The sequence below is a fragment of the Haemorhous mexicanus genome, chromosome 24 (genome assembly GCF_027477595.1).
Source record: "Haemorhous mexicanus isolate bHaeMex1 chromosome 24, bHaeMex1.pri, whole genome shotgun sequence".
Lineage (NCBI taxonomy): Eukaryota > Metazoa > Chordata > Aves > Passeriformes > Fringillidae > Haemorhous > Haemorhous mexicanus.
This window is the reverse complement of record NC_082364.1, coordinates 7728329-7753969: the sequence shown is the minus strand read 5'-3', so window position 1 is coordinate 7753969 and position 25641 is coordinate 7728329. Positions and strand designations below refer to the sequence as shown.

Here is a 25641-nt window from a genome sequence, read left to right as displayed (position 1 = left end):
CTGCAGGGCAACCAAGTCTCCCAGGAGACAGAGCTGGGGTTCCTGCAGAGCATCCTGCTACGCACACACAGTGATCACAGGGCCGTGGCAGGCAGTGGAGCATGCATGGGTGAGTGCAAGTAAGGGAACGCATGAATGAACGTGTGCCTGGGAGTGCTGCAGAGAAGGGGCTCCCCTGATGCCCACACAATCCTTCCAGCACCTCTCACACTCTCTGTCTCTGCTACAGTCCTGTGGAAAATGTGGAAAAATACAGGCACAGGGTCAGGTCTTGAAATTTGTCTTTTTAATAAAAAGGCACCTATAAAACAGGTCAATACATTACAGGCAGCACAGATACCCAAAAACAAGCCTAAAAATTGTTTCAAATAAAAACCAATAAGATGTCTTCACATATTGTATTTATATATTTATATTTATATATATATATTTATATAATGGTACAAAATGACTGGGGAAGTTTCTCCATGGGATGACAGAGAACAGGTCAGTCAACTTTACCTCATTGTGAAAGCTAATTCCAGATGTGTGATTATCCAACATACCGAAAGATGCAGTTTCCCAGCATTCGCCTTTTTGGAGCTGGAAAAACATGGCAAAGTCATGGCTAAAAGATGGGCAAACCTTCTACTGTGATTAGGTGGAGTCAGTACACAGAACTCAAGGTGAGGAGCCGAGCAATAAACTACAAGACACAAGACTAGACACAGGTCACGGCAGCGGGCAACCAGCTGATGGCAAACCTTGCCCGAGTCTAACAAGGACTGGCTGTCACTGAGCCTCCAAAGGAACTCCTGCCACACTGCTGTTCACAGACATGGTTGGGAGCCACGCCCAGGGCACAGGGGGTGTTAGGCAGCATTTCTTCTCCCCATTGCTCAGCCATCACAGTGGTAGGGGTAGGGCTGGCTCCAGGGCAGTGAGATTTTGCAGAAGAGCACCAACTGCTGCTCCAGAGTCCTCAGCTCTGACCTAGCATCAGGATTTCCCTTCTATATCCAGGGCTGCTGAGTCAAAAGGCTTACTGGTCACTGAAGGACAGGTCTTCCTCCTGTTGCCAGGCAGAAATAGCATCACACTGCCATGTCTCTGTGAGCGCTCAGCACTAGTCTTCTGAGCACTGAACAGCATGTGCCACAAGCTGGCAGGCTCCTGCTGATACAGGGACAATGTGCTGCTGACACAGCGAGGACTCCAAGCCCCAGGCAACTTATGTGCCAGGGTGGGCAAAAGGGACAACAGGGAAAGTACAAACACATGGAGAGCTCAACCAGGCTAAAACAACAGCTATCTACAGGCAAACAAAAAAACTTCCATATAGAAAATGTTATGGCTTCAAATTAGCCAAGACTTGCTGGTAGGTGATGAGCAAAGTTTGGGACTATAATTGGTATTTGGATGTTTATGAGAAGCTACCAGCAGCCAACAGCCTGAAGAGCAGCCAAGAGAAGCTACAGCCTTTCAGGCAAGTCAAGCTTAGAAAGAGCTACATCTGTTTGAGCCATATCCTCCTGCATGAAACACACACTGAAAGGATCAAGAATCCAACCAGCTAACATGTCAGGTCCAAAGCCTGAGCAGAAGATTCTTCTGCTCCAACTGCCTCAGCAGGAAGGAGAACTTCTCATGATTGTTCCTGTTTAACCACTTCAAACAATGTTGCTTGCTCACATTGTATACAACAAACCCCTACAAAGCAGGAGACTAGAGCAGGATCCTTCCTCAGATCCAAACCCATGCTTCTCACTCAGCATTACAAAATTCCCCAAAGGTTCAGTGTATTCCTAACTGGACTTTATGATTCCATCTTCTCACAGACTGGATCAAGACAACTGCTGGGCTGACATTTCAGCATCCACCAGCCTTTCCAAACAGCTTGCAACCTGATAAAAAGTGTTGCTTGTTCACTCACTACTTGGCAATCTCCCTTTCCAAAGCCCTCTCCTGGCAACAGCAAGTTGGGAAAGATGAGCTCTGTTATAAGAGAGGTAGTGTGTTAAGCCTGGCTCGGCAGAGATAATCCTCTAAAGCAGTGTTCCTCCAGCAATTGTGTGCCCCAGGTTCACCACTGGATGCTGGAATTGCAAGTCCTCACAGAGGTCCAGAGATACTGTGAAGTGTGCAGAAACGTGCATGCTTCCTGACACATTCCCCTCTGTGAAAAACATGGGAAAGACCATCAGGGCTGCATGCAGGAAGACCTTATGGAGTACAGGATGGAAAGGGTGGAGTGCATCCAGAAAAGCCAGAGTTATCCAAATGGCATGCTTGTGCCAGCCTAGGAATGAGAGACTGCAACTCAACTTTGGCCCCTTCCATCTGAAGCACAGGATGGCCGTGCTGCTGACACTGAACGCTGAGGTAGAGTGTTGCACTCAAGGACAGGTCCTCTTCAAGAACTGGACCTCTCCTGTGCCACAGGGCAGGGCTGCTGCCAGTAGCTCACGTTATCATGGAGTAAAGACTGCCAGCAAAACTCTACAGATGAAGGACTGACAAGCACAAGGAAAACCTGGGAAAGCATTCAATGGCAGGGAAGCAGGATGCAGAGGTGAAGGGTAATGGATGGGTAACAGACTGGCGTAGGAAGGCTGCAGAAGATCAGGGTTCCCAGCTAGCCTCTCCTGGAAGCACTGGAATGCATCACCTCACTCACCTCAAAGCCCATCTGTCCCTACCCACCACAACACCTTGCCTACAGGGGACTCAGCATGAATGGAAGAGAAGGGAGAAGAGGTGACAGAGCTGGTCAAGACCTTCAGGTCCAGCACGTTACCATCTGTGAAGCCCAGATTCTTCATGCTTCTCCAGCTGAAGGGCCGGCATCCTTCCCATCCCAAACACAGCAGCTTCTCCAGAGAGCAGCAACAGCTGCATCCTGTAAAACTGTGGCCTCTGCCCTGCCAGATGAGCACCGCTCCAGCAGCATTTCACCGGGGCTACATCTTGGTGGCCTCCCCCCCCCCAAAATGGCCCTTGGTCAGTGGTTGTGTTTGTGTACTCGGCATAGTATTCATGGGACCTGAGATCTGCATGATACTGCACCACCCCCTCTCCACACAAATGCAAAACCATTCAGATTCGTGAACAACACAGGTCTGACAGAGTCACTCTACAATGGGATCTCTCAACACCCTGTGCACCCTGGGGATCCTCCTGCCTCCCCCACGGAGAGATTTCAATCCTTGTACACTGTTGCCTTTAGCATGTTTTTTAAAACATTTTTTGAGGCTTCTATTAAAACACAGAAATACAGGACAATTAAAAACCAGCACAAATTTTGCCTTTCCCAGCGACCTATTTACAGCTAGTTCCAAAAACCCTCTTGCACATTTTGGTTGCTTAAAAAGGAAGGACAAAAAAAAAAAGAGAGAGGAAAAAGGGCAAGAAAAACACTTGACAGAGGAAAACCATAAGTGAAAACTTTACAAACTGCCACAAGGTGTGGATGTCCCTGGTCACCACGCCAGGTTCAAAGTAACAGCCCCACTCCCAGCCTCTTCACCCTCCCCTTCCCCAAAAAAGAAAGGAAAAAGAAACCAAATTCACATCAAGTTTACTGCACATCTGGTTTGCTGTGTAGAGGCAAATCCAATATGAAAAGCATCCCACGTGGTGTCCTCCACTGGCATTGGCCCCCAACCCGCCCCCAGAGAAAGGTTTAAAAATGTTTGTAGGCGCAGCCCTATCCCCGCCCCAGCCCTGAGCGCCAGTCAGGGTTAAAAAGGCAAGTTTGCCATGTTCCCAGGCCCGGGGATATAACTCATCTGGCTGTCCAGGGAGACACTCCTCTGCCTCATCTGGTGTGTGACCATGAGGTTCTGCTGAGGCGGGGGCCCCATGAGAGAGCCCTGAGGTGACATCATATGTCCTGTCTGAGCATACATCTCCCCCGACACAGACATGCTTCTCTGCTTGGCCTGCATCAGCATGAAATTCTGCTGGGCCATCAGGCTCTGCTGCGGAGACATCATGCCCTGGTGCATGCTATTGCCCATCATGCCTTGCTGGGGCGGTATGCCTGTCCTGCCCAGCATGGGCACTTGTCCAGGATGGCACATGGGCATGCTGAGTCCCCTCTGCACACCCTGCTGCCCGGAGAGGCTGGGAGCATTCATACCTGGACGCACGGGGGGCTGCTCAGCCATCATGTTCTGCAGGTTCATGAGGTGGAGGTTGGAAGGCTGAGATTTGGGTGCCTGGCTGTCGCTCTTGGGGAAATACTGCAAGGTGCTGCTTGGCTTCTCTGACGGGATGATCCTGGACAGGTCAAACTCCGGGATCCCCGTGGGCGTGGGGCGGATGACCTCACTGAGCTCGGGGTCGTTCAGCACCGACGCCACCCCAGGAAGCACGGGCGGGTAGGGGTCACCAATCCGAGGAGGGATGTTCTTGCCCATCATGTGCTGCTGAGGGGGCATCTGGCCAGGCTGCTGGGAGGGAAGGTCCTCAGGTGGCAAGGGCATCCCTGGCGGGTAATGCTGCTGCATCCCAGGGCCACCTCCTGCACTGGGGGCCATGGGCATTCCTCCAGCAGGAGATGGCATGGCATTGTGGGGCTGCTGCATGCGGGGGAACACAAGCTGGTTGGAAGGAATCATCTGTGAACTGTTGGGCACAGGGCCACACTGCTGGTTCAGTGAGTCCTGGGGACCCGGGGGCAGCATCATGGGGTTCTGCGGGGGCACTCCCGTCCCCGGCCCACTCGGATGCATAGGAATGTTGGAGCCCAGAGGGTTTGGGGAGGACATCATGGAGGTGGGGGGTGGTTCGTGGGAAAGGGGCTGCTGACCAGGTAGGTTCATTCCCATGGGGCTCTGAGAGGATCCAGGCCCCACAGAGTTCAAGTGCAGTTGATTTGGCTGATTCCCCGTCACGCCTAAGGACAGGAAAAAGAGAGAAGAGTTAACCCTTCCTACAGACCTTTCAGGGCTGTAAAATCCACATCCTGAGCGCCTGCCAAGCAGTCCTGCTCAGAATGCCCCCAGCACGGAGCATGATGCTCAGAAAGCAGCTCCAAGATGGGCTTACAAAGCACCAACATCAGGAAACAAGTGTCTCCAACTCCAGCTCCTCAAGCACCAGAAGGCTCTTCCAGCTTCATCAGTCCCATGCTAGATTTGTAATTTCTTACATTCCCCTGATTTTAGAGTCCTGACTGGCTCTGTGTGTGCCTTACACCATGGTCTCATCAGGGCTCTCAGCTACCTGAAAGGCAGCAAGGAGTGACCCTTCACCCCTGCCTGCCACAGGGTTTTCCACCCAGCAAGCTCCAGTGACCACACAACCTCGGGTGCTGAGGAGGAAAAAAGCAGAAGAGTCAGCAGCCTGGCACAGGTGCTGTCTGGGCGGAAAAGTCTGTGCCCATCAGAAAAGCAGAGCAGCCATCAGTGCCTGCGGAGACAGTCAATGCATTTGCATGCCTGTTGTCAACCTAAGTGACTGCTCAGCGGTGAAAGAGTCAAAAAGCTGATTTTTCATTTTCAAAACTGACAAAAATATTTATCAGACAGCTTTAGACCCCTAAATCAAGTGGTAGAGCATGTTGGAATTCCCCTTTGGGCTGGTCACCACGTGACCAAAAAACACTCATTTGCCTAGATGTCCTCACCAGTGCCACCAGTTAGTGGAGCGTATCTGGCCTACTGAACTCACAACTGCGCTACAACACAGCCTTGCCTGTGCAGGCACTTGGGCTCCACTCAAAACACCAGACTCCCAAGCCCCATTCACAGCATCCCTGTCCCACTGCACAGGAACAAAAGGGCTCTAAGCCCTCTGCCTGCAAGTCCTGGACCTCACAAAACTCCACGAGCCATGAAAACTCAGGTCAAATACATCTCCATGGGTAAAGGTAAAAAACTTCCAGGTCTTGTGGAAGAAGGACTCCTCAAGCCAGACGAGCTCATGTCCTTCCACCCAAGCCAAAAGCTGAGGGACAGCCTGGGCAGAGGGCAGGGAAGTGCACAGACTGTTACAAACAAGGGGAAATTTAAGCTATGGGACATGGCAGTCATGGGGAGATCAGAGTTCCTAATACCTTCTCCACCTGCTGCCTCAGGTCCACTGGCAGCCACAAGACAGTCTAACCCCTTGCAAGCCCACCTCCAGAAGTAGATACCTGACATACTTCCAGGTGGGAGCATAGGCCTGTCTGGCAGCAGCTCATCATCAGAGGTGGCGATGGTTTTGATGGCATTGTGGTAAAGTGGTGTGGAGCTGGGCATGGCGTACTTGGACATCTGGGACATCATCAGTGAGAGGGGGTTCTGGGAAGGGGATGGATCTGGAGAGGAAGTAAAAGGCATGTTGGGATTCATGGTGCTAGAGGTGTTGCTGGCTGGCGCAGAAGAGCTGCTCCGAGGCCCAGAAGGGAGAGAACCTGCAAGAATGAGAGAGATCAACTTAGTATTGTTCACATGCAATGGCTTGCTCCCACCAGAGAGCAACCCTGACTTCTGGTCATTGTGACCAGAGGAGGCTGTAAAGCACAGAGCTGGCATAGTGCAGCACTCTCTGGACTCTAAGAAGGCTCATGCAGAGACCCTCCTCCAGAGCAGTGGCAGACTTCCACTGAAACCTGCCCCTGACTGGGCCCAGCACACAGTGTTTGCTGCATGTGTCACAGATCTACCTGAAAAGGCCCTGTTTGGACTCCTGGGAAAACATACTTGCTCTGTGAGATGCAGGGCCAGGCACAGGAACACGTGTCTTCCTGCTCCAGAGAGAGCTTGTGGGCTGGAGAGAAACCCTGTCCACACACTCATCAAAACTAAGCACAGACATGCACTCACACACAAGACATCCAGCATACCCTGCTCCAGTGCTCCGATGGAAGCAGATGAGTTCATACTGAGAGTCTGCTTGCTCTGGTTGACTCCTGGGCTGGGCATGGTGGCTTTGGGAGATGGCACCCAACCAGGGGAAGAAACAGCCATAGAAGGGGACTTCAGGCGGCTTGGTGAGCCAGTTGGAGACCGGACGTTGAGGGAGGAACTCATCACCTGGGGGGACTTGAGGGGTCCAGACTGGTTTGAAGGTGGCATGCTGATCATCTGCGAGGGTGTCTGTGGGGACTTGAGACTGGCAGATGGGGAGGTGACCAGTGGCGAATGCACCTGGCTAAGGGTGGGAGACTTGAGGTGACCCATACTGGGGGAATTCATCTGGTTGATGTTGATGGTGAGGTCAGAGGGCCGGCGGCCCAGCCCCCGGGAAGGTGCTGGGTGCATGTTGGCCAGGTTTCCCCCTGGTGTGGGAGTGGGATTGGAGGCCGGAGGCAGAGGAATGTGGCTGAGTCTGGTGGTGCCACTGATGCTCCCAACAGGCATGGTGCCCTGCTCAGGGCTAAACATGTCTGAGCCACTGCCCATCTCCTGGGGCAGGTTGGGATAAGACCCTTGCCCTGTCGAGAAGCCTTGCTGTCCTTGGTTGGGGAACTGTGAGGGAATCATCATTTTCTGGGGTCCCGTTAGTATTGCACTGCCATTGCCATTCTGAGCCCTAACCCTGGCCAGCTCCTCAGGGTTCATGCCCTGGTGGGTCATCATTTCAGGGCCCCTCATCTTCTGGGACATCATCATCTGCTGTTGTGGGGTCATCTGGACATTGAGGTTCATGTTCATGTTCATGTTGACATTCATGTTCATGTTGAGGTTGCCAGGGCCCATGGGTGTGTCCATGTCCCGAAGGCCTGACTGACTCATAGGGGGGCTCAGCATCCCCCGAGTGCCTGCAAAATCCATTCCCATTGGGGCACTGCTCAGGGTCTCACCCGTTATCTGCCCAGCAAACATGGATGGATCCATCTGCCTGTGAGCCTGCATCATCCTCTCCATTTCCATGCCCTGGCTCATGGAATTGTTGGCTATCCCCATGGGCCTCTGCATTGCCACTGGGCGTTTCTCCATGAGCTGATGCCGCAGGATCTCCTCTCTGGCACGGGGATTCATAAACCTTTCTGGGTCTCCTTGCCCTGGTGGGTAGGGCAAGGTGCCTTGTGGAAAGTTTCCAGGGCCTCCCATAGGAGACATATCATCACTCCATCCCATGCCGGGCCTGACTGGCCTCTGCATGGCATTCATGGGCCCAAGAGCATCCAAGGGCATGTTCTGCATCCCTCCAAAGCCAGAGACTCTCTGCATTTGATTCCCAGGGAACCGTGGGCCAGGGAAGGGTGGCCCTCCCCGCAGCTGCAGAGGGTCCTGCACATCTATGGGTCCCCGCAGCTGGCTGCCCATCCCCGGTGGCCACTGCTCTCCAGGCTTGCTGTGGTAGGGTGGTGGAGGCCCACGCATCATCATGCTCCCCATCGACTGAGGGATCATGATCTCCTGCATGGGCCGGCCATGGATGCTGATCTGCTCCTCTTTCCGTCGCTTTTCCTCGTAGTACTCTTCCTGCAACTTCCTCCAGGCCACTTGCTCTGGTGTCAGGCTGTCCTGGTTCAGCCGCTGCATCATCATGTTCATCTGCTGTCCCATGTCAGCGCCAGGGTGGTGGGGAACTTCATGTTCCAGGCTGGGCCCACCAAGGCTCTGGGTCTGGGATATCATGGACTGCAGAGGCTCTTCATACTTCTTGATGCTGGTAGGGGGTGCGGGGGGCTGGGCAGGGGCAGCCTGTGGCTGAGGAGCAGTCCCCCCCTCGCCCGCATTTTGGCTGGACTTCAGGAAGGGCTCGGCCTCCCCACTGCGCAGCAGCAGACGCTCAATGTCTCTCAGTGTCTGCAGAGAGCGCTCTCGGTGCTCCAGCTGCTCCTTTGAGAGCCCTTCTGAGCTCATGGTGCTCCTGGGGCCCAGGCCTGCCTGCCCATTCCCCGGCATCCCTGGGCCCTCTCCAAGGAGGCTGGAGCTGGGTGTGGCGGAGGAGTCCACTTGCCCAGGCTGCATGGTGCTGGCAGATGCAGTGGGCGTATTTGGATGGTTACTTCCAGGCTGGTTGTTGCTGCTACTGTTCCCCAAAGAATTGGGAGTCAGATCTCTCCGGCCATCTTCACTTGTCCCTTCCTGGGGCAGGCTGCTGGGTGCAGGCAAAGGTGTTTGACTGATGGCCTGAGGTGGTGGGGCTGGAGGCTGTGGTGGGGGAGGCTGCGGCTGTGGTTGATTTGCTTGAGGGGCCAGTGGCTGGGACTGTGGAGTACTGGCAGCAGGAGGGTTAATTGGAAGTGGCTCAGCAATGCCCAGCACTTTAGGAGCAGGTGGTGCCTGGCAGAGAAAAAGGGAAGAAACTTGAGCAGGGAAATATCCTAGGAAGGTATTCTTCCCTGCACCCTGCAGGAGACCTCTCTGTTCCAAAATGAAGCCTCATTGCAGTTCACCTTCATTCCTTGCAGGAAAAAAAAGTAGGTACTACTACAAGATCTAGAAATGCACAAGCAGGTACTCTGCACACATGGCTGTGGGGGAACATGCCACGCCCCATCCCAAACTTTTCACAACTGACAACAGCAGAGACTTGTGCCAAAGAGGTTTTGCAGCAAAGAAGCTTCCCACCCCACTGAAAGGGCATTCTGGCAAGCCCTTCTTTCACAGCTGAGCCAGGGGATGGGGGAGAATGACCACATCAGACTGGAAGGGTAATAGTTGTCAGCATGTGCCAACAGGAGCGATTGCTTCACAGGTGGTGTACCTGGTCCAGCTTTGCCCGCGGGACGTTCTGTTGATGGTAGGCCAGGATGGAGTCAGCTCGGCCCTGCAGGACAGCTTCTGCAGCTCTAGGGAGAGAGCACAAATCACTTGAGAACAGGCAATGCATCCCATCCTACCCATCCAAGGCCCCAAATGCCACCTCTGTCCTTCAGTTCAGCAGGAAGAAAGAAATCCCTGGAGGTAACCAAGAAGGCGTAATGTTCTCAGAGTCCTCGCATATGTCCTGCACAGCCCCCAGTGGAGATCTCCAACGGATGATCACTTGCCGTTCAATTTCCCTCTTCCCACGTCCCATGACAGGCTTTGCTTTGTGCCTGCTGCCCTAAGGTGGTTGTCACCAAGATGCTTTGAAATCTCCCACACTGAACCTGTGGTACAGCAGAGCTCAAAAACTAGGCTATGTTTAGCCTAGGCTAAACAAACTAAACTAACTTCTAAGACTCTATAGCTGAGACAGTGCAGGACAGAAGAGAGGAATTGTGTGGAGAATACCATGTGTTACATTACACTCCCCCCCTTAGACACTTTCACACCCACCCCTTAGATACTTTCAAATCAGACCAGCAGCCCACACTGCTTTGGAAGAATCATTTTGTTGGATGCCACCTACATGGGCTCCACAGTGGGTGAAACAGAGTGCAGAGCCAGGCCTCACTGGTAGGAAGTAGGCATTTAAGTCCAAGTTTGTCCACCTGCAACAACTGCCAGCATACCTCACAAACCCCAGAGGTTTCCCACTCTGTGCAACCAGAGAGACACAGATTTCTCCAGCTCTCTTGTGCTCAAGCGCTGCATGCAGCAGGCAGGTGTGACAAGGCCGGCCAGGTGTGGCAAGGCCAGCCAGTACCAGTGGGGGAGGTGTGGGGTTTACCGCTTACGTGTTAGCAAGGTGCGTTGTAAAGACGTAAACAAACTGTGAAGGCTGCTTCCCAGTTCCGCCGCCTCCGCCTCCTGCAGCCTCTGACCGCAAGCCAGGGGCAGCACCATGGGGCACGCCGGAAGCACCGCTCTCGCTCAGGTTAGGCAGCGGGTTGGACCCTGGGCCAAGCTGTGGGGCAGTGGACATCGCAGGATCTGCTACATTACAGCCTGCGGGAGCAGAGAGGACGAGCTGCCGGGCGGGCGCTGCTGCGGGGCCGGGGCCCGCGGGCGGCACGGACGAGCCGCCAGCAGGCGGCAGCACTGGCCCGCGCGGCAGAGGGGACTGTCACTCGTCAGCCGCTATAAAGTAGGAACCATAATTAATATTACTGAGCGCTGCAATTACCAGGGGCATGCTTTGCCTTCCTCTACCTTAATCCAGCTGGCTCCCTGCTCCCCTCCAGCTGCCTCTTCCCACCACAGCAGCTTCTGCAGCCCGACCCTGACACTGCAGCGTTTACACAGGAGACATCGCCAGGAACCCGGTGCGGGGACACGGACGCTGCCTCGTTGCCAGCCCCTGCCCCTGGGCAGCCCCACCATGAACCATTCCCGCCAGGCACATCTGGGAGGAGGCTGACAAGGGAAGCGGCATTATCCCTTCCTGCACAGTCTGTGGACTGTGCTGAGAAGTTTAAGTGGATGTTCCAGAGACAATGGCAATAATGTGCTGGCAGACAGAGGCCACCCTCTTCTTGCTTTTCTACACATTCATGTTCTCCAAAGAGAACATGGGCATCTCCTCGGGCCCCACAGGACCTTGCCCCATCTCTCAGATATTCTCCCTGTTACAGTTTGAAAGCAAACTGAATTGTAGATACAAAATGTCAAAGAATGCTGATGCTTTTGGAAAACAGAGGAGACCTACAGCTCATTGTCCCAAAAAGAGCACACCTCAGGCCAGCTCAGCTCTGCCTGAACCACTGTCAAGACCCCAAGAGCCTCTTTACACTGAGCTGTCTTTATAACAAAGCTGCAGAGAGAAAGCTGAGTGGCTTGGCAGAGACTCAGCTGCTGCAACAAGAGCAATGCACGTTGCACTCTGGCTGCCATTATGACCAAGGTAGTGTGGCCAGAGCAATGTACAGCAGGGACATTCAACCTCAACACTTTTCCCTCCAGCATGTCCGTACCATCTCCACGAAATAGATCCAAGGCCTCACTGCATGGAAAGCATTCTCACAGCACAATGATCACCAACTGCAATGGGCCCCACAACACTCGGCTAAGTGAGCACACACAGGCAAAACTAGAGGTGCCAGTGTCATCAGCCCTCCTGAGCTGTAGGAAGGACCTGGCTTTATTCAAGCTTCAGAGTGGTAAGGAGGCAGTCACTCACTGTGTGCACTGCTGATGGGTTTGTCGTCTTCCTCGCTGTCCGGCCCAGAGCACCATTCATCGCCGCTGTATGGCTGCTTCCTTTCCAGCACACACCGTCGCTTACTGCGGGGAGCCACCTCACCTGCAAAGGGAGAGGGCCAGCAGAGGTGGTTAAGGGGCTGAAAGGCTCGGGTCCTGCCCAGCTGGGTGCTGCGTGCTGGCAGTGCCAACCCAACCAGGATGCACTGAGCAGTAAGCCTTATGCTAACATCTGCCCAGCACTGGTTAAGGACCTGAAGCATCTGCTCAGTCTGGGCTCCTTGTCTTAGCAGCCAGATCTAGTGAGACTTCCCTGTGAGAGCCAAAGTTTCAGAATGAGATGTATTTCTTACCACCTGAAAGGAATCTATGCACATAGGATGTGTCTACCTGCAGTTCCAAACTAAAGAGCTTTGGACATTAACTGTAAATTGAAAGGGTCTGTGATTCAGCAATTAAAGGAGGGGAGGGCACATTCACATCCTTTGTAGGAACAAGAGACAGACTCTGCCCTTTGTCAACATCAATCAGGCAGGGGCCTTCATGCTCTCTATAAACTTGTATGCTCCCTCCATGTGTCCGCCCTCTCAGATGGGACTGATGCAGCTCAGAGAGGAAGTGGCTTGCCTAAAGACACTTAGGGACTTGGGGAGAGCAATCAGACACAGGATGAATAACTTCCAGTCGTGTGCTTTAACTAACAAAACATTGTCTGACCTTACTTTTTGTACATCATGATCATATTCACATGATCTGTCAGTGTAATAGGAACATCGGAGATTTGGGCATTACTGATCAGGGCATTTTAATAATTTTCCTGTGGAAGTGTGGTTACAAGACAGCTCTGGGATAAAACTGCAAATGCGTATGATCAGTAGTGTATGGTTACCCCTGTAACACTTCAGGGAGAACGAACTTCCTGCCACTGGGAAGGCTTTCAGGTATATTCTGCCTGTTGTTCCACGGTACAGCTCTGGCCTAAGCCAGTCAGGCAACACGACTTTGACTGTGAAAACAAGTCCTTAGGGTCACAAGCCAGAACTGCAGCTCTGTGTCTGCAGACTGGGTACGAGTCTTGGTTGGAACCAAGGGCACCACTGGAATTTCTCCCCCTACGACTGTCTGGGAGATGCTCAAGTATCCCACACAGCCACTGAGCACAGAGCTTGATGGAATGCATGAGGTTACAGGGAAGGCCGCTGAGGACAGGGTAGGCAAAGGGCTTAGAAGCACTGACTCAGCCCTTTTCCAGAAGCCACATACTGTAACGCAAGAGTTATCCATTGCTGATGAAACCACAGAACTGTTCAGACTGTGACCCTTGCAGCACCTCCTTGCTAACCATGACTGAGTCGCTGGGCAGCTGCAACACCACAGAGCAGCTCCCTACCAACGACAAGATAGAAAACAACTCAGTCTCAAGTTAAAAGTTTGCAAATTGCACATGCAGGGGCATTTGGTGTAGTATCAAGTGAACCATGCTGTTGCTTAAATGGCCTCAGTAGCCTGTGAAAACCAGTGCCAGATTCTGGGTGTAACAAATGGTTTAGAGAATGAAATGCAAAGCAAATGAGAATTCAGCCACTCTAGTCCAAAAACTGCAGATGTGACAAGCAGTGATGCAAAGTCACACAGGCAGCCAGGACAAGCCTGAACAGAAGACACAGCACAGAAACCAAAGATGCTCCCATCCCAAGTCCTGCCAGGATGTTTGTAGCAACTGAGAGGAGGACATGCTGAGGCAAGGTCTAGGAGAGCATTACCTTTTGATTCTGTGTCCTGTGATGGGGTGCTGGCTTCTCGCTGTTCTCCGGAGTCCACCGAGATGCTTCGTTCCCGCTTCACCTTGCCCTTCAAGGAGCTGAAGTTAGGGACACTGTTCTGGCTGTTTTTCAGTCCAGAGTTGCCAGGGGAAATCTGAGTGGCCTTGCTGCCATGGCTGCCTGCCCCCACACCCTTTGAGCCCAAGTTACAGGTGGGTGCTTGGCTCACATTGTGGTGCTGGGCCAGGGCACTGCTGCTGCCTGCCTTGCCATGGCTGGGCAGTTTGTTGTCAGGGTGCATTGGCTTGGCTAAAGCTTCCCACAGTGCCAGTGGAGGGAGCTCGCAGGCCCTTCAATCAGAAACCTGCAAGAGAAAAAAGCAGCAAGTCAGCACGGTAACCCTCACATGGGGGCAGCTGCTGGGGGCACAGCACAGGACCAGTGCACTGGGGCTGTTACTTGGTCACAGGGCCAGACAAAGTCCATGGCAAGGCCCAACCCAGAGCTGCTCATGCTGGGCATTAGCCCTGGCCCCTTTGAGCAAAAAATCCTGCTCTGCCGTTACTCACATCATGACAAGCTGTAAACTCTCACCCAGGCATGGCAGACTTGCCAGTACTTCAAGGAACAGCCACAGACACAAGAGCCCTCATTTCCAAGGCCAAGATGAGAAATGGGTGCTCCATGCCAGCCTGGACCTTTGGTGAGTAGAAGGATGCTCAGAGCTACTTTGCAGGTGTTCCCAAAGACATCTTTGTGACCCTAGAGAGAAATAGAGTGCCCTACTGTTTTCAGGAATCCCCTTTGCTGATAAATAAGTTTCCTCTGTGCTGCAAAACACACAGAAGACAACTAGACAACTGAGCAGAGAGTCTTGACACAAGCCTATAAAGAGAAAACTGGAACAGAGCAGGGGACAAAGGTTGAGGCAACCGAGAAGGAGGCAGTGGGTTCCAAGGCAAGGACAGAGCCGGGAAGTGCAGGCACTCATCAGACAAGCTCTGCCTCTCCCAGGGGCCTGAGGGACAGTTCCAGCTCCTGCTTTAAGGCTCTGTGTGAGGGGGTGTCCACTTTAGCAGGAGCTTCCAGCCCAGCAGAATGATGCAATGTGCCACATGCCTGGATGATGCTCTCCTGCTCAAAACCCAGCTTAGCCACCTGAATAGCCCCGCAGCCTGAGGCAGAGTTTGGCAGAGAAGAGGAGGGCAGAACATAAAGGTTTCTGGGCTGAGAGACATGCATGCAGCTAAGCAATGCTACAGCAGCCCTCCTTGCAGGATCTAGTTGCCTTGGCAGAGTCTCATGCTCACACCTGGAATATTCCTCTTGGAACTCTACACAGGCATTAGAGATGACTGGGATGCAGCTCTGTATCACACTGTGTGTTCTGAAAGGCCACCACAAACCCTTGGTCCAACACACAACCCTAATCCCATCACAGTAGTTTGCACTTCTTGTGGAAGCAGGAGGGAAGGAGAGTAAACCACACGTTCATGGAAGCTGAGGTATGACTCTGTTTGCTCACATCTGCTATATGCTTTGCATGATACCCCCACAATGCACCCGAGAAGCTTCCCTGTGCACGGGCTATGAAACTTCCCAGCACACAGGAAGGGGGTTGCTGTGGTCTGCTCCTCCCATTTGGACCACGCAGGCCAGATGCTGTGCACAGATTTCTTCTGCCACCCAGGGACAGGAAGCACCAGCTCCAGACCAAACCCCAGGTGTCTAAACAGTACCGCAAGAGCTCAGCAGCACTACACATGCTGCTCCTGGCTTGCTGAAGGTGAGCCTGGAGACGCCACTAGCAAAAGCCAAGTGCTTGCTCTGCCAGGGCAAATCACTGCACCCTTGCAAAGAAAACAGAGTGGAGTACATTTGGCAGACCCATAATCCCCAAAAGATTGTGATTGCCACAAGGCACAGGCTGCAGCTTATCATGCACCGTGAGGGAGTCCTGTGCTTGCAGAAAGGGTCTTCTCTGCAAAGGGGTCTTCTTGGCACCTGCCTCCCTGCAAGCTGAGCCAGGGGCTGCTGGCATGCTGTGCAAACATGTGGCACAGCTCGCCCAAGCATTCTTCCTTAGTTATGCACAGCTTGGCCTATCACTGCTTCCCAGCTAGGAGTTGTTAGTTGCTCCCTCCTCCTGCACCTCCGCTCCACACACCTCGGTGAGGGCTCTGCTCTAGCCTGGAGGAAGATGGTGAGCTACGGTGCTGATTAATTTTCACAGCACATAAGGGAGTTGCTAGCCCTTTAAGTGTCAGCCAGTCTCGCTTGCTCGCTCTTGTTCTCCAGAGACCTATTAATAGCAGCTGGAAAGATCACATCACTCTCTGGATATTTATACCCCTCATTCCACACCAGAAGAGATTTATGTCAGAGCTGCTGTCCCAGTGCCTGCCCAATTGCTCTGTCAAACCACTTGCAGGGGGAGGGGAGCTGAGCAGGAAAGGAGACACAGAGAGGGCAAGCAGAGAGGAGGAGAAGGTCCATATGGCACAAGCTGCAGCTTTAGGCACACATGCTGCCTGCAGTCGCTGGCTGGCCAGCTACAGGGAGCCTTCAGCCCCACTAAAAGAGGTTGCTGCCAGACAGCACTCCAGAAAGCAAGCCCTGCAGCAGCTCCTGCTGCTGGTGGCCCAGAGGCCCTCCCCCACCTCTGCTTTGCCACACTCACAATCCCTGCAACACTCTGCACCACAGTCCTGAGGGTCACAAACCCACTGACGCCATTGTGTGGCTGCACCCGCTGAAGACGTGCTTCCATTTCAATGGAAGGTTGGGAGATCCAGGTCTGTTTGTGGCACATCTGCACAGGCATGACATTGTGTTTGTAACAGATCCCAAAATGCTTCACTGAAAATGTGAATGCTCAGCAGCACTGCAGCACAACCCTAGCACAGCCCAGCACAGTGAATACTTCAGGGAGGGAAGAAGTAGTCCGGGGTCCTGAAAAGCCCACAACCTGCAGAGTCCAGAAATATACCTCCTGTTCCCCTGGTTCTCAGATGAGACTGCATGGAACACACACCTTGATCCCGAAGGACCTGGCAGTTGCCATGACAAAACCTTCAGGCAACTGCCTGCAGCGTGGAAGAGCTTCATCAGCTGTGAGGTTCCTCCAGAATGTAACATTTGGGGGGCACCTACCTTCTTTCTTTATTTTGGATTAGGCTGCTGCTGAAGAGAGGTCATTCAAAACCTTGCCTGAGGCAGGATGGAAAGCTACCCTGGGCTGACAGAGGGACCTGGCTAAACTTTGGGAAGTCTTCCTCTTCTAGTGACCACTCAAGGGATAATACTTGCCTCACAATTCCTAATGGGATGAATGCCAGAAGCAGCTGCCTGAAGATTCTGCTCTGCTTTCAGAAGTAGCAACAGCTGGATTCTGTTGCAGATGGATAGCAGGGATCTGCCTCAGCCTCTCATCTGTCTGGCCGCAGCCTGACAACAGGCATCTCGATTGCTGTAAGCTCCTTCCCCATACCTTGAGATTCAAACTATATTTCAGCACGCATGCCATACATCTGGGCCACAGAAGATAATTAACTAGAAAGTAGATACAGTGACACCAGGAGACAAACGATTCAAAACATCTTGAAAAGAACATGACAAAAAGAAGACTGCACAGAAATCTGTCTTTCTCGGCAATTTAGCAACACACCCACTCCAGCCTGGTAGTTTTAAAGACGATAACAAACTTAATTCCCAGTCCTGGTTTCTGCCCCTGGCTACCACCAATCCGAAGCAAGACGCCTAGGTTTTGGGTGCCTTGATTCCACCACCATTATACAGAGGGACAACCCAGCCAACCTCATGCAGGGAGGGAGGCTTTCAAGGCACAGCAAGTATCTGTTGAACAAAGGGCTACATCCAAATGCAGACAGTGTTTGCACCTGGAAAGTCTCAGCTTTAAATCAAAGGCTAGGACCTTCGCAGACAAGAAATCTTGAAACAAAACAACAAAAACTGCTTTCAGGAAGTCTCCTCCAGTACAGTCTGAACAGCAGCAGAGGGAGAGGAGGAGTAAGCTCTGGGCAGGAGAGACTGGGCTGACATATTTGCAGTCTGGGAATTGCTAGCTGATAGTTGAAGAAACCTGAAACATCCCATCCCCCCACCCCACCCCACATTCCCGGAAGACTTTCTGGTGAATCATGCTCCCGCTCTCATAACATGGATTCCCAACACAGCTGCAAAGATGAGGGGCCCACTCCTGCCACCAGCCTTGCAGCTTCCACATCTGGGAGCTGGCTGGCATTGCTGCTGTGCTATCCCTCTTGGAAGAAGGCTCAAGAGAGGAAGCCAGGACAACAGAGCCGCGATGATTCAAAAAGGAAGGCGCTTCACCACACCTCCCTCCCATCAGATGCTGGGAAAACCTCTTGTGAAACTCAAAGACTACCAAGTTGAGCAGACACAGTGGATACCAGAACCCAGGCCTCCTGAGCTGTGCTGTGTGTTCCACAGCTCACAAAACCCAACATACAAGACACCCAACGTACAAAACAGGTTGTGACACGGTGATGCAACACACAAAATTCATTGAACCCTTCTCTGCCAGCCTGTCCAGGAAGTAACAAAACCAGATTGCTATTGCAAACACCCTCTAAGCACATAACCTATGATGATAACTACCCAATCGCTCACCACAAGATGTAATCTTGGACAATCCAATCCAAATCCCGTGGACACCACCAGAAACTCATGCTGAACACCTTGGCTTTGGAAATGAGAGGTCCTAAGCAAGCTGAAGGGCTTCTTGAAGAAAGACATTAGGCAGAGAACAGCAGGAGAGACTCCAGAAACCCACTGCTCCTTCCTAACATACTGTGCACTCCAAATCTGGATGAGACCCCCAGCACATTACCCAACAGCTAGATCCTAGATTACCAGTCCTCCCAGGTTAACAGCAGAAGGGGTTGAACACCTCAAAAAAATACCATACTATGTCAATACAGTCAGTGTACTTCATGAAGGGAAAGACTACGACAAAATTTCCAGAAGTGAGATTTCTGAGGTGTGAGACCCTTGAACCATTTATGATTTGAGAGAAGACCAGAATCAGAAACTTGAGCTTTCCCAAGCAAAAATCATTGCCCTTACTTGTCCTCGTAGTTCAACAGTTTCTCCCACTCTTCTCCTCCTTACTGCAGCATCAGCCAGAGCCTGGTTTCCTATCCTGTGCTGAGGGAGTTTCCAGGTCTAACACTAAATTTGCAGATCTAGCTTCCCAGTTCAACTGGTGTATTCCCTACAGAAACCCTGTATGTGCCAGACATTGCTTGACAGTCACATGTGGCTCCCTTGGGATGACAACAAGGAATTGCCCAATACCATGGCTAGTGTGTCTTGCTAGGGATGGGTCAGCGAGAGACCTGCAGGAAGCTGCAGGTGCCCCACACGGAGGGCAGAACAGCCACTTGTGTGCTGCAGCTTGGTAGACTGCAGCCGAGTAACAGAATCCAGTAGGTCAGGAAGCAAAGCCAGAAATCTCTTCCAAAGGTACTGCTGCTGCTCAGGGAGCTTCAAATTCCTCTGAGGCAGGATCTCATCCTGCAGTATATGAAATCTGGCCAGGAACATGGGCTGCTGTGACAGCTGGACACCCCCACGCAGCCTTTGGCTGTGCTGGGATGCACAAAGACAAGCTCATCTGTAGATGAATGGAGCGGTTTCCCTGAGAAAACCCTTCTGGCAGATAACACCACAGGCTGCAATGCAAGGCCACAACACAGACCTCCCTGGACATTTGTACATGGGATGAAGAGACCTCCTCAGGCCACCTCCACTGTGTTTGTGCACTGGGGTTACTGGGACTGGGCAAGTAATGCTAAAAAGCCTAGCTAGTGAGCTGTGCCTCACACTGCATCTGCTATACAAGCTCTCTTGAGCAGCAGGGCTCACAGCTGAGACCTTACACCCCCACCTTTTCCACAAGAATGGCATGTCTTGCCTAAGGTCACACATGTCAGGTAAATAGCTGATGTAGCTGAGCCTATGAGGACAGTCTTTCACCTGCATCTAGGATTCAGTAACCGCTTTAGGATCCTTTGGCAATAACAAAAGAAGTCTGCAATGCCAGCAGCGTTCAGGATTGGAACCCAGCAATGCCAGAACTTCCTGAGGAGCTTCCAAGCTTTAATGCAACAGTTTCTGCTCTTCTTTTTACAAGAAAGTCTCTTTGCAGGGCTCTGTGACAGACTAGCCATTGCCAGCAGGAAGGGCCATCACACTGGCAGCCTTCCCTACCCCGTCTCCAAGCCAGAGACACAAGAGTTCCTGAGCACTGCAGGGTCTGTTGCCTGTGGCCGGTCCAGCTTCACACCAGCCGTCCAGAAGCTTCAGATTTTCTGTGTGCCACACCTCTGGGCCCAAGGAGGAGCCCATGGGACGAAGCCACTAGGTGTCACCGTCACCCAGGGCATCCCCAGCCCAGCCGGGGCTGAGCCCAGGCCAACTCGCGGCATCCCTGCCAGCGCACGGTGTGTGCACTCGAGCCCAGGCTCCCTTGGCACCTGAGCCCTCAGCCAGGGCCTCTGCAGTGTGCGGAGGGTTGTGCTGGGGAGCAGAGCCATGCACCACGTCCCTTCACTCTTTCAGACTGAAGCTGCACGGAGAATCTCCCTGAAACACTAGCTCTCCCTTTGAGCAAGCTCAGATCACTTTCCAGCCTGAAGAACGGCACCTTCCTTGCAGACAGGGTCCCAGCAGGAAACCCTGGTGGCAGGGACTCCCCTCCCACCTCTCTCAGCCCATGTACCCCAACTGCACCCTGCTGTACGAGCTGCAGTGCAACAAGCTTGTTTGCCTTTGAGGAGGCTCATGGCAGAGAGCTGGGGAAGAGTTGGACTCTTCCTACGCCCAATCCTGGCACTACGTACAACATACAAAGGATACACCGGCACAAAAGGAAGAGGTTGGAACGTCTGCAGGCCTGCAAATTGCCTAGATTGCAGCACTGTGTCTGTGCAACTGGGCACACGCACACCTGGGGACGGGAAGCTAACAGAGGAATGCGGGAAAGAGGGGGAAGCTGGGTGGCTGCCCCAACACCTTGTCCCCACACTGCCCTCTGCTAGCCGGACTAGAAGAGATGCAGTGAGCTGCTGAGCATGCCTCCAAGATTATAAATACCAGGCCCAGCAGCAGCAAATGCTGGGCTCTATAATTAAACCACAGCTGAGGTCACTTCCTTTTCCCAGCAGCTCCCTCCAGCCCCCACCCCCTTGCCTCATATTTGCATGCCATCATGACTAAGGCACATCAGGGTGTAAGGTCATAGGCAAAGCAGCCATGCAACTACCTCGTAGGAAATTCCACCCTGGGAAACCTTTCACCTTCCCCAGTGCAGAGAGGATCAGCACAGGCAGCTGATCCTGCAGCTGAGTGGTGGCAGCTGCCTGCAAGCAGTACTGGGACTACAGTGCTGGGCTGGAAAGGGAGGGAGAGACCTCGAGGAGAGGGGAGCCACTGCTCTCCATCTAGCTTTACCATCAGAGTCTGGGCTAGCACTGATCTGGAGAGGCTAACCCACTGTGCCTCGCAAGACAGCAGCTGCTCTACCTCCTCACCATGCTTCACCCTTACTCCCTCCATACAAAAAGCTGAAACTCCCCAGCTTCTGCCACTCAACAGGTGCAAAAGCAGCACGGCCGTCCCCACAGATCCAGTCCCGAGTCTCAGGGGCTATTCTGCCCTTATGCAAACACTAACACAACTCACAGAGCTCCTCCAGAGACACAGTGATCTAACCCTGGCCAGGCCTCCAACCACCCAAAAAAAGGAAACAGGCAAAAAGAACTAGGAATTGCCCCATCTCACTAGCTGCATCCTTCTGGGGAGGCAGTGAGCCCTCTGTGGCAGCAGATGTACAGCCACAGATGAAAAGAAAGGCCCAGAGGCAGCCTGCCCTGGGGCTGCTCCCACAGAGCCCCTCTTCCCCACCAGGAGAGCGACATCTTATTAACTTACAACTGGCCAAGTGGGCAAGGGCTTCTGACATTGCTCCAGCTCTGAGGTCTGCAGGAGGCTTTGGGGTTTGCAGTGGTCCTTGTGGCCAGAGGCCAAGTGCCCAGACTCAAGCAGATCAAGCCCTGAAGCATTGTTTGCACTAGGTACAGTAGCTGGGGTCCTCAAGTGCTCACAACTCAGCCCTTGGCCCTCCACAGTTAACTCTAGTTCTGCCCTTATTTAAGAAACAGAACATTTTAAGAAAAGTTATTGCAACAACAAAGACCAGAGTACAAAGGAGGGGAGAAGAGTGCAAAGGCTACTGAGTGGGAGGAAATAAGAGATCTTTTGGGAGCAGGACAGCCGTTTAAGCAATGATATAAACAAGTTAGCATCGGGGTTTGCAGAACAACTAGTTGGCGACTTTCACAAGCTATCTATTAGGTTTCAAAGTCCTCAGGTGTTTGGATTACTGAGCCAATTCTCCAGTCTTTGAGCTAGCATGACATATATCAGGGTTGACATCTCTGAAGACTGACATCCAGAAAGTTTCCTGTACAGAGCTTTAGCATGCTATTCAAATGCTTCTTCCTCTCCCTTGTCCCATGGATTCTGGAGAGGAAGTCTGTGGCAGAGCAGGGGTGCTGAGGCAGCCCTATAACCCCTGGAATCAGCTGATCAGGAAACACACATAGCAGAAAGCTGTGGGGAAGCACAACTGCTGTCAAAAGATGGACAGTGCAGAGCCAGCAAGCAGAGTGGGACACGATCGCCCAGCTCCTTTGGCCAGCAACAGGGTACTTGTTGTCCTCTTCAGCACACGGATATTGTGCTTTGGCTCAGAGCCTGCACCCGCAGTGAGGCACGCCTGTGCCCTCCAAGACTCTGTCTCCACAACAACAGGAACCAGAAGCCACAGCAGACCCTGAGCAGCTCATTGGCCCGAGATCACATTACAGGACAGGAAGGAAGAAGGCACTTTGATCAGTCTGGAATTGCCTTAAACAGGTTCCACACCGATATCTCAGCCACTGGAATTAACCCCCCACCACCCTAAATGTCCAATTCCTAAAGACATGTCCTGCTCCAGCATGCACGTCAGGGCCCAAGCAACCCAGCCACTGGCGGCTGCTCCTGAGGAAAGGTCATGGAAGAAAGCAGCCTAGAAGAAGGCAGAGAACCTCCCTATGCCTTGTCAGAGGAAATCAAGGCTCAACAGGGCCTACCTCCCTGGTGTATGTCTTTAGAACAGGCACATGCTAGCTGTCCTCAAAACAGCAGCAAGAGGCAATTTTAGAGGCAGCTGGCAGAGACGCTGGTGCTCTGCTGCAGCTCCCCTCCTCACACTCAAGGGCAGTGGGAGATCCTCCACCTGCCTATGGGACCTCCTGCCCCATGCATGCCCATCCTGCAGTCTGCTCCTAGCAGGTGGAGGGTTAACGATGCCCAGGGAGCTGCAGGAAGCCTCTTCCTTGCCCTCTCAGGAACAATGGGGCCTTTGTGGGAGGCTGGGCAAGTGTGGGCAGATCCCAGGACTGGCAGTTACCCAACTGGGCACGTTGTTCCTGCCAGGTTCTCTCTCTGCCTCCTCAGGTAGGAGGAGAGCGGGTGGCTGCCAGCCCTTCCCGTGGGCCCTGGAAGAACACTGGCCAGCCCAGAAACAGGAACAGCACGTCAGCATGCCCCGTGGCCCCACCAAGCAACCTCGCTCCTACCGATACGTCTGGGTACAAAATGCAGTCAGACAGCCACAGACACAAAGCTGCCAGATGACACCACCATGCAGCAGACCAGACTGTGAGCTGGCTGAGCGCTGCCAGCACTGCCAGCTTCACACCTGGGTATCCAGCAGGATCAGCTGTGCTTTCGGGATATGTGGAGGGGGAGGTGCTGCAGGAACCAAAAGTAGTTTTTCTCACCATAAAGCCACATTTTGATTGTGGGTGCAAGTGCTGACCTGGGACCAAGAGCTTCTGGGAAAACCGAGAACTCCTCCATGTGACACACAGGCGAGCAGTGAGAACACAACTGTGTGTGGGGGGACCACGGTGACTGCTTCCCAAGCCCCGCAGTCTGAAAGCGGAATGGGTAAGCCAAGGAAGCAAGCAGCTCCAATATACTCCCCCTCTCTACAGATTTGCATCTCCCAAGCCCAGCACATCAGTGTACAGAAAACTCGGGGATACTCTGGATTCACACCCTCAAAGCACAGAGCTGATCCCCAAGGCAACACGAGCACTCTACGTCACACTCCCAGACTTTCCAGCAGAGTTTCATGCCCCCTTAGGCATGGAATCGGGGTAAACAACAACAAACCCAGCTCACTGAGGCATACAATGAGCATCTGTACAAAACCTTTGGCCAAGCACCTGACTCTGGACAAATAGCCTGCCTTAGGGCTGCTGTATGCCACCTCTAACATAGGAAATGCCTCTGGCTGGTTCACAGGAGATGCAGGGCAAAGACAAGTGGAAAACAGCCCTATAAGACTCAGCAGTGCCTCCCTGGAATCTCCACACTAGGCACAAACTAGCAGGCAGAGAGCAGCTCCAAATATCTGGATTAGCTGAAGTCCCAACAGAGGAAAGGTGCAGCCCAGGTGCATGCCATGTGTGCCACTGTGCACAACCACGGCAGCTCAAACCCTACAGGATCAAATGCCTATGATCAGTCATGAGGGAGGAACGTCCTTTTCCACTTGATGCTGTGGCTGCATCCCCCATCTCACAGCAAGACTCAATCTTCCAATTTTTAGGAGCACAGATACAGAGCATCGTTCTTGGACCTAGCAGCACCAACTCTGCCAGTAGCAACCACTCCTGTTTCTTTTTTATCCAGTCTCAGTGCCCTGCACTAGCTCCAGGAGTGCCGCTGCTCCCTAATTTTGCCAGAGGCACACTGAAAAGCAGCTTGAGCAGACTCATACAGCTCCCCAGGTCTGCACCCCAGTTCATCCTTTCAGAGCCAGTGTCTTCTTCCCTGCAACTCTCAGATAGCTGCTCCGTCAGTTCTTTACATGTCCCACCCGAGGGCATGGCTTTCTTCCTTCCCCCCCCGCCCCCCGATCACTTTCTCCCATGTCTGATACTCAGCTCTGTGAAGGCCACTTCAGGACATTACAGACAAGTTAAATAAAACACTACCTCAGACCCCAAAAGGGAGGCTAGATGCTCTCAAAGAAAGGACTGCAAATAGAGCTGTTACTGCAAACCTGCCATGCACCTCACTTGGCAGCCAGCTCTGTTCAACAAAGCAGCATAACCCCCAGATGAGTTTTGCTCTTCCCTAAATGCTCAAGCACAAGAGTCCAATATGAGGGCAGGTAAAAACATTTCGTGGCTCTGACAGGGCAGGGTTTAATCTGTATCTCTTAAGAAGATGGCAGTGCCTGAAAGAAAACAGAGTATCTGCTTCCAACAAGGAAAAGGAAGAATCTGGATAACCTTTTGCTAAAAGAGAAAAGAAAAAAAAAAAGGAAAAAAAAATCAGGGCGAGAGGGACAAAACAATCTTTGTCCTCATTTTGCTGGTCATGCAGGCACAGGGCAGCCGCAGTACCCGCTGCCCAGGCTTGGTCAGCAAATAATAACCACAACCAGCCCATTTTCACTGAGGTTTATAGAAATCAGGCTCCATGGTCTAAGGAAAGCTGCATCCTCTGAGAAAGAGGTAGAGCATAGATGGGATTTCCAGACTACACTGATAATCGGCTCACAGAAACTAGACAGGACAGCACACCCTCAGAGGTCATCACTCGGCTCTACCATGTTTGCTGCAGATGCTGTCCCTTTAAACATGGCTCCAGAGACCACACAAGGGTTAAATCTGCCTATAAATATCTGTTCTCAGCAGGGCTGCTGCTCTGAACCCTCCAGCCATCTGTTCTAGCTTTCCCCCATCTAAGACTCTAACATCTGAAACACGCTTACAATTCTTAGGAGTGCTCCCAAAAATAGACCAGTGCCATGGCTTAGCTCCGCTGCCAGTGTCTGT

The 25641-nt window shown here is 52.6% G+C and overlaps 1 protein-coding gene across 5 annotated transcripts in view; it reads right to left on the bottom strand.

Moving 5' to 3' along the window:
* Window positions 1-264: 264 nt before the first annotated feature.
* BCL9L (BCL9 like) overlaps window positions 265-25641 on the bottom strand; it is a 46097-nt gene continuing 20720 nt past the window's right edge. The window contains exons 2-9 of one of the 5 annotated variants that reach the window (XM_059867363.1): window positions 13923-14057; window positions 13694-13781; window positions 11911-12033; window positions 10529-10739; window positions 9631-9715; window positions 6815-9206; window positions 6122-6382; window positions 265-4879 (exon numbers count right to left, since the gene is read on the bottom strand). In XM_059867363.1, the coding sequence (XP_059723346.1) occupies window positions 3720-4879; window positions 6122-6382; window positions 6815-9206; window positions 9631-9715; window positions 10529-10739; window positions 11911-12033; window positions 13694-13781; window positions 13923-13994 (4392 nt within the window). In that variant the 5' untranslated portion in view covers window positions 13995-14057 and the 3' untranslated portion in view covers window positions 265-3719. Of the gene's footprint in view, window positions 4880-6121; window positions 6383-6814; window positions 9207-9630; window positions 9716-10528; window positions 10740-11910; window positions 12034-13693; window positions 14058-14262; window positions 14429-25641 lie in introns of those variants that run through there. The other 4 variants (XM_059867361.1, XM_059867360.1, XM_059867359.1 and 1 more) reach the window with 4 other exon arrangements.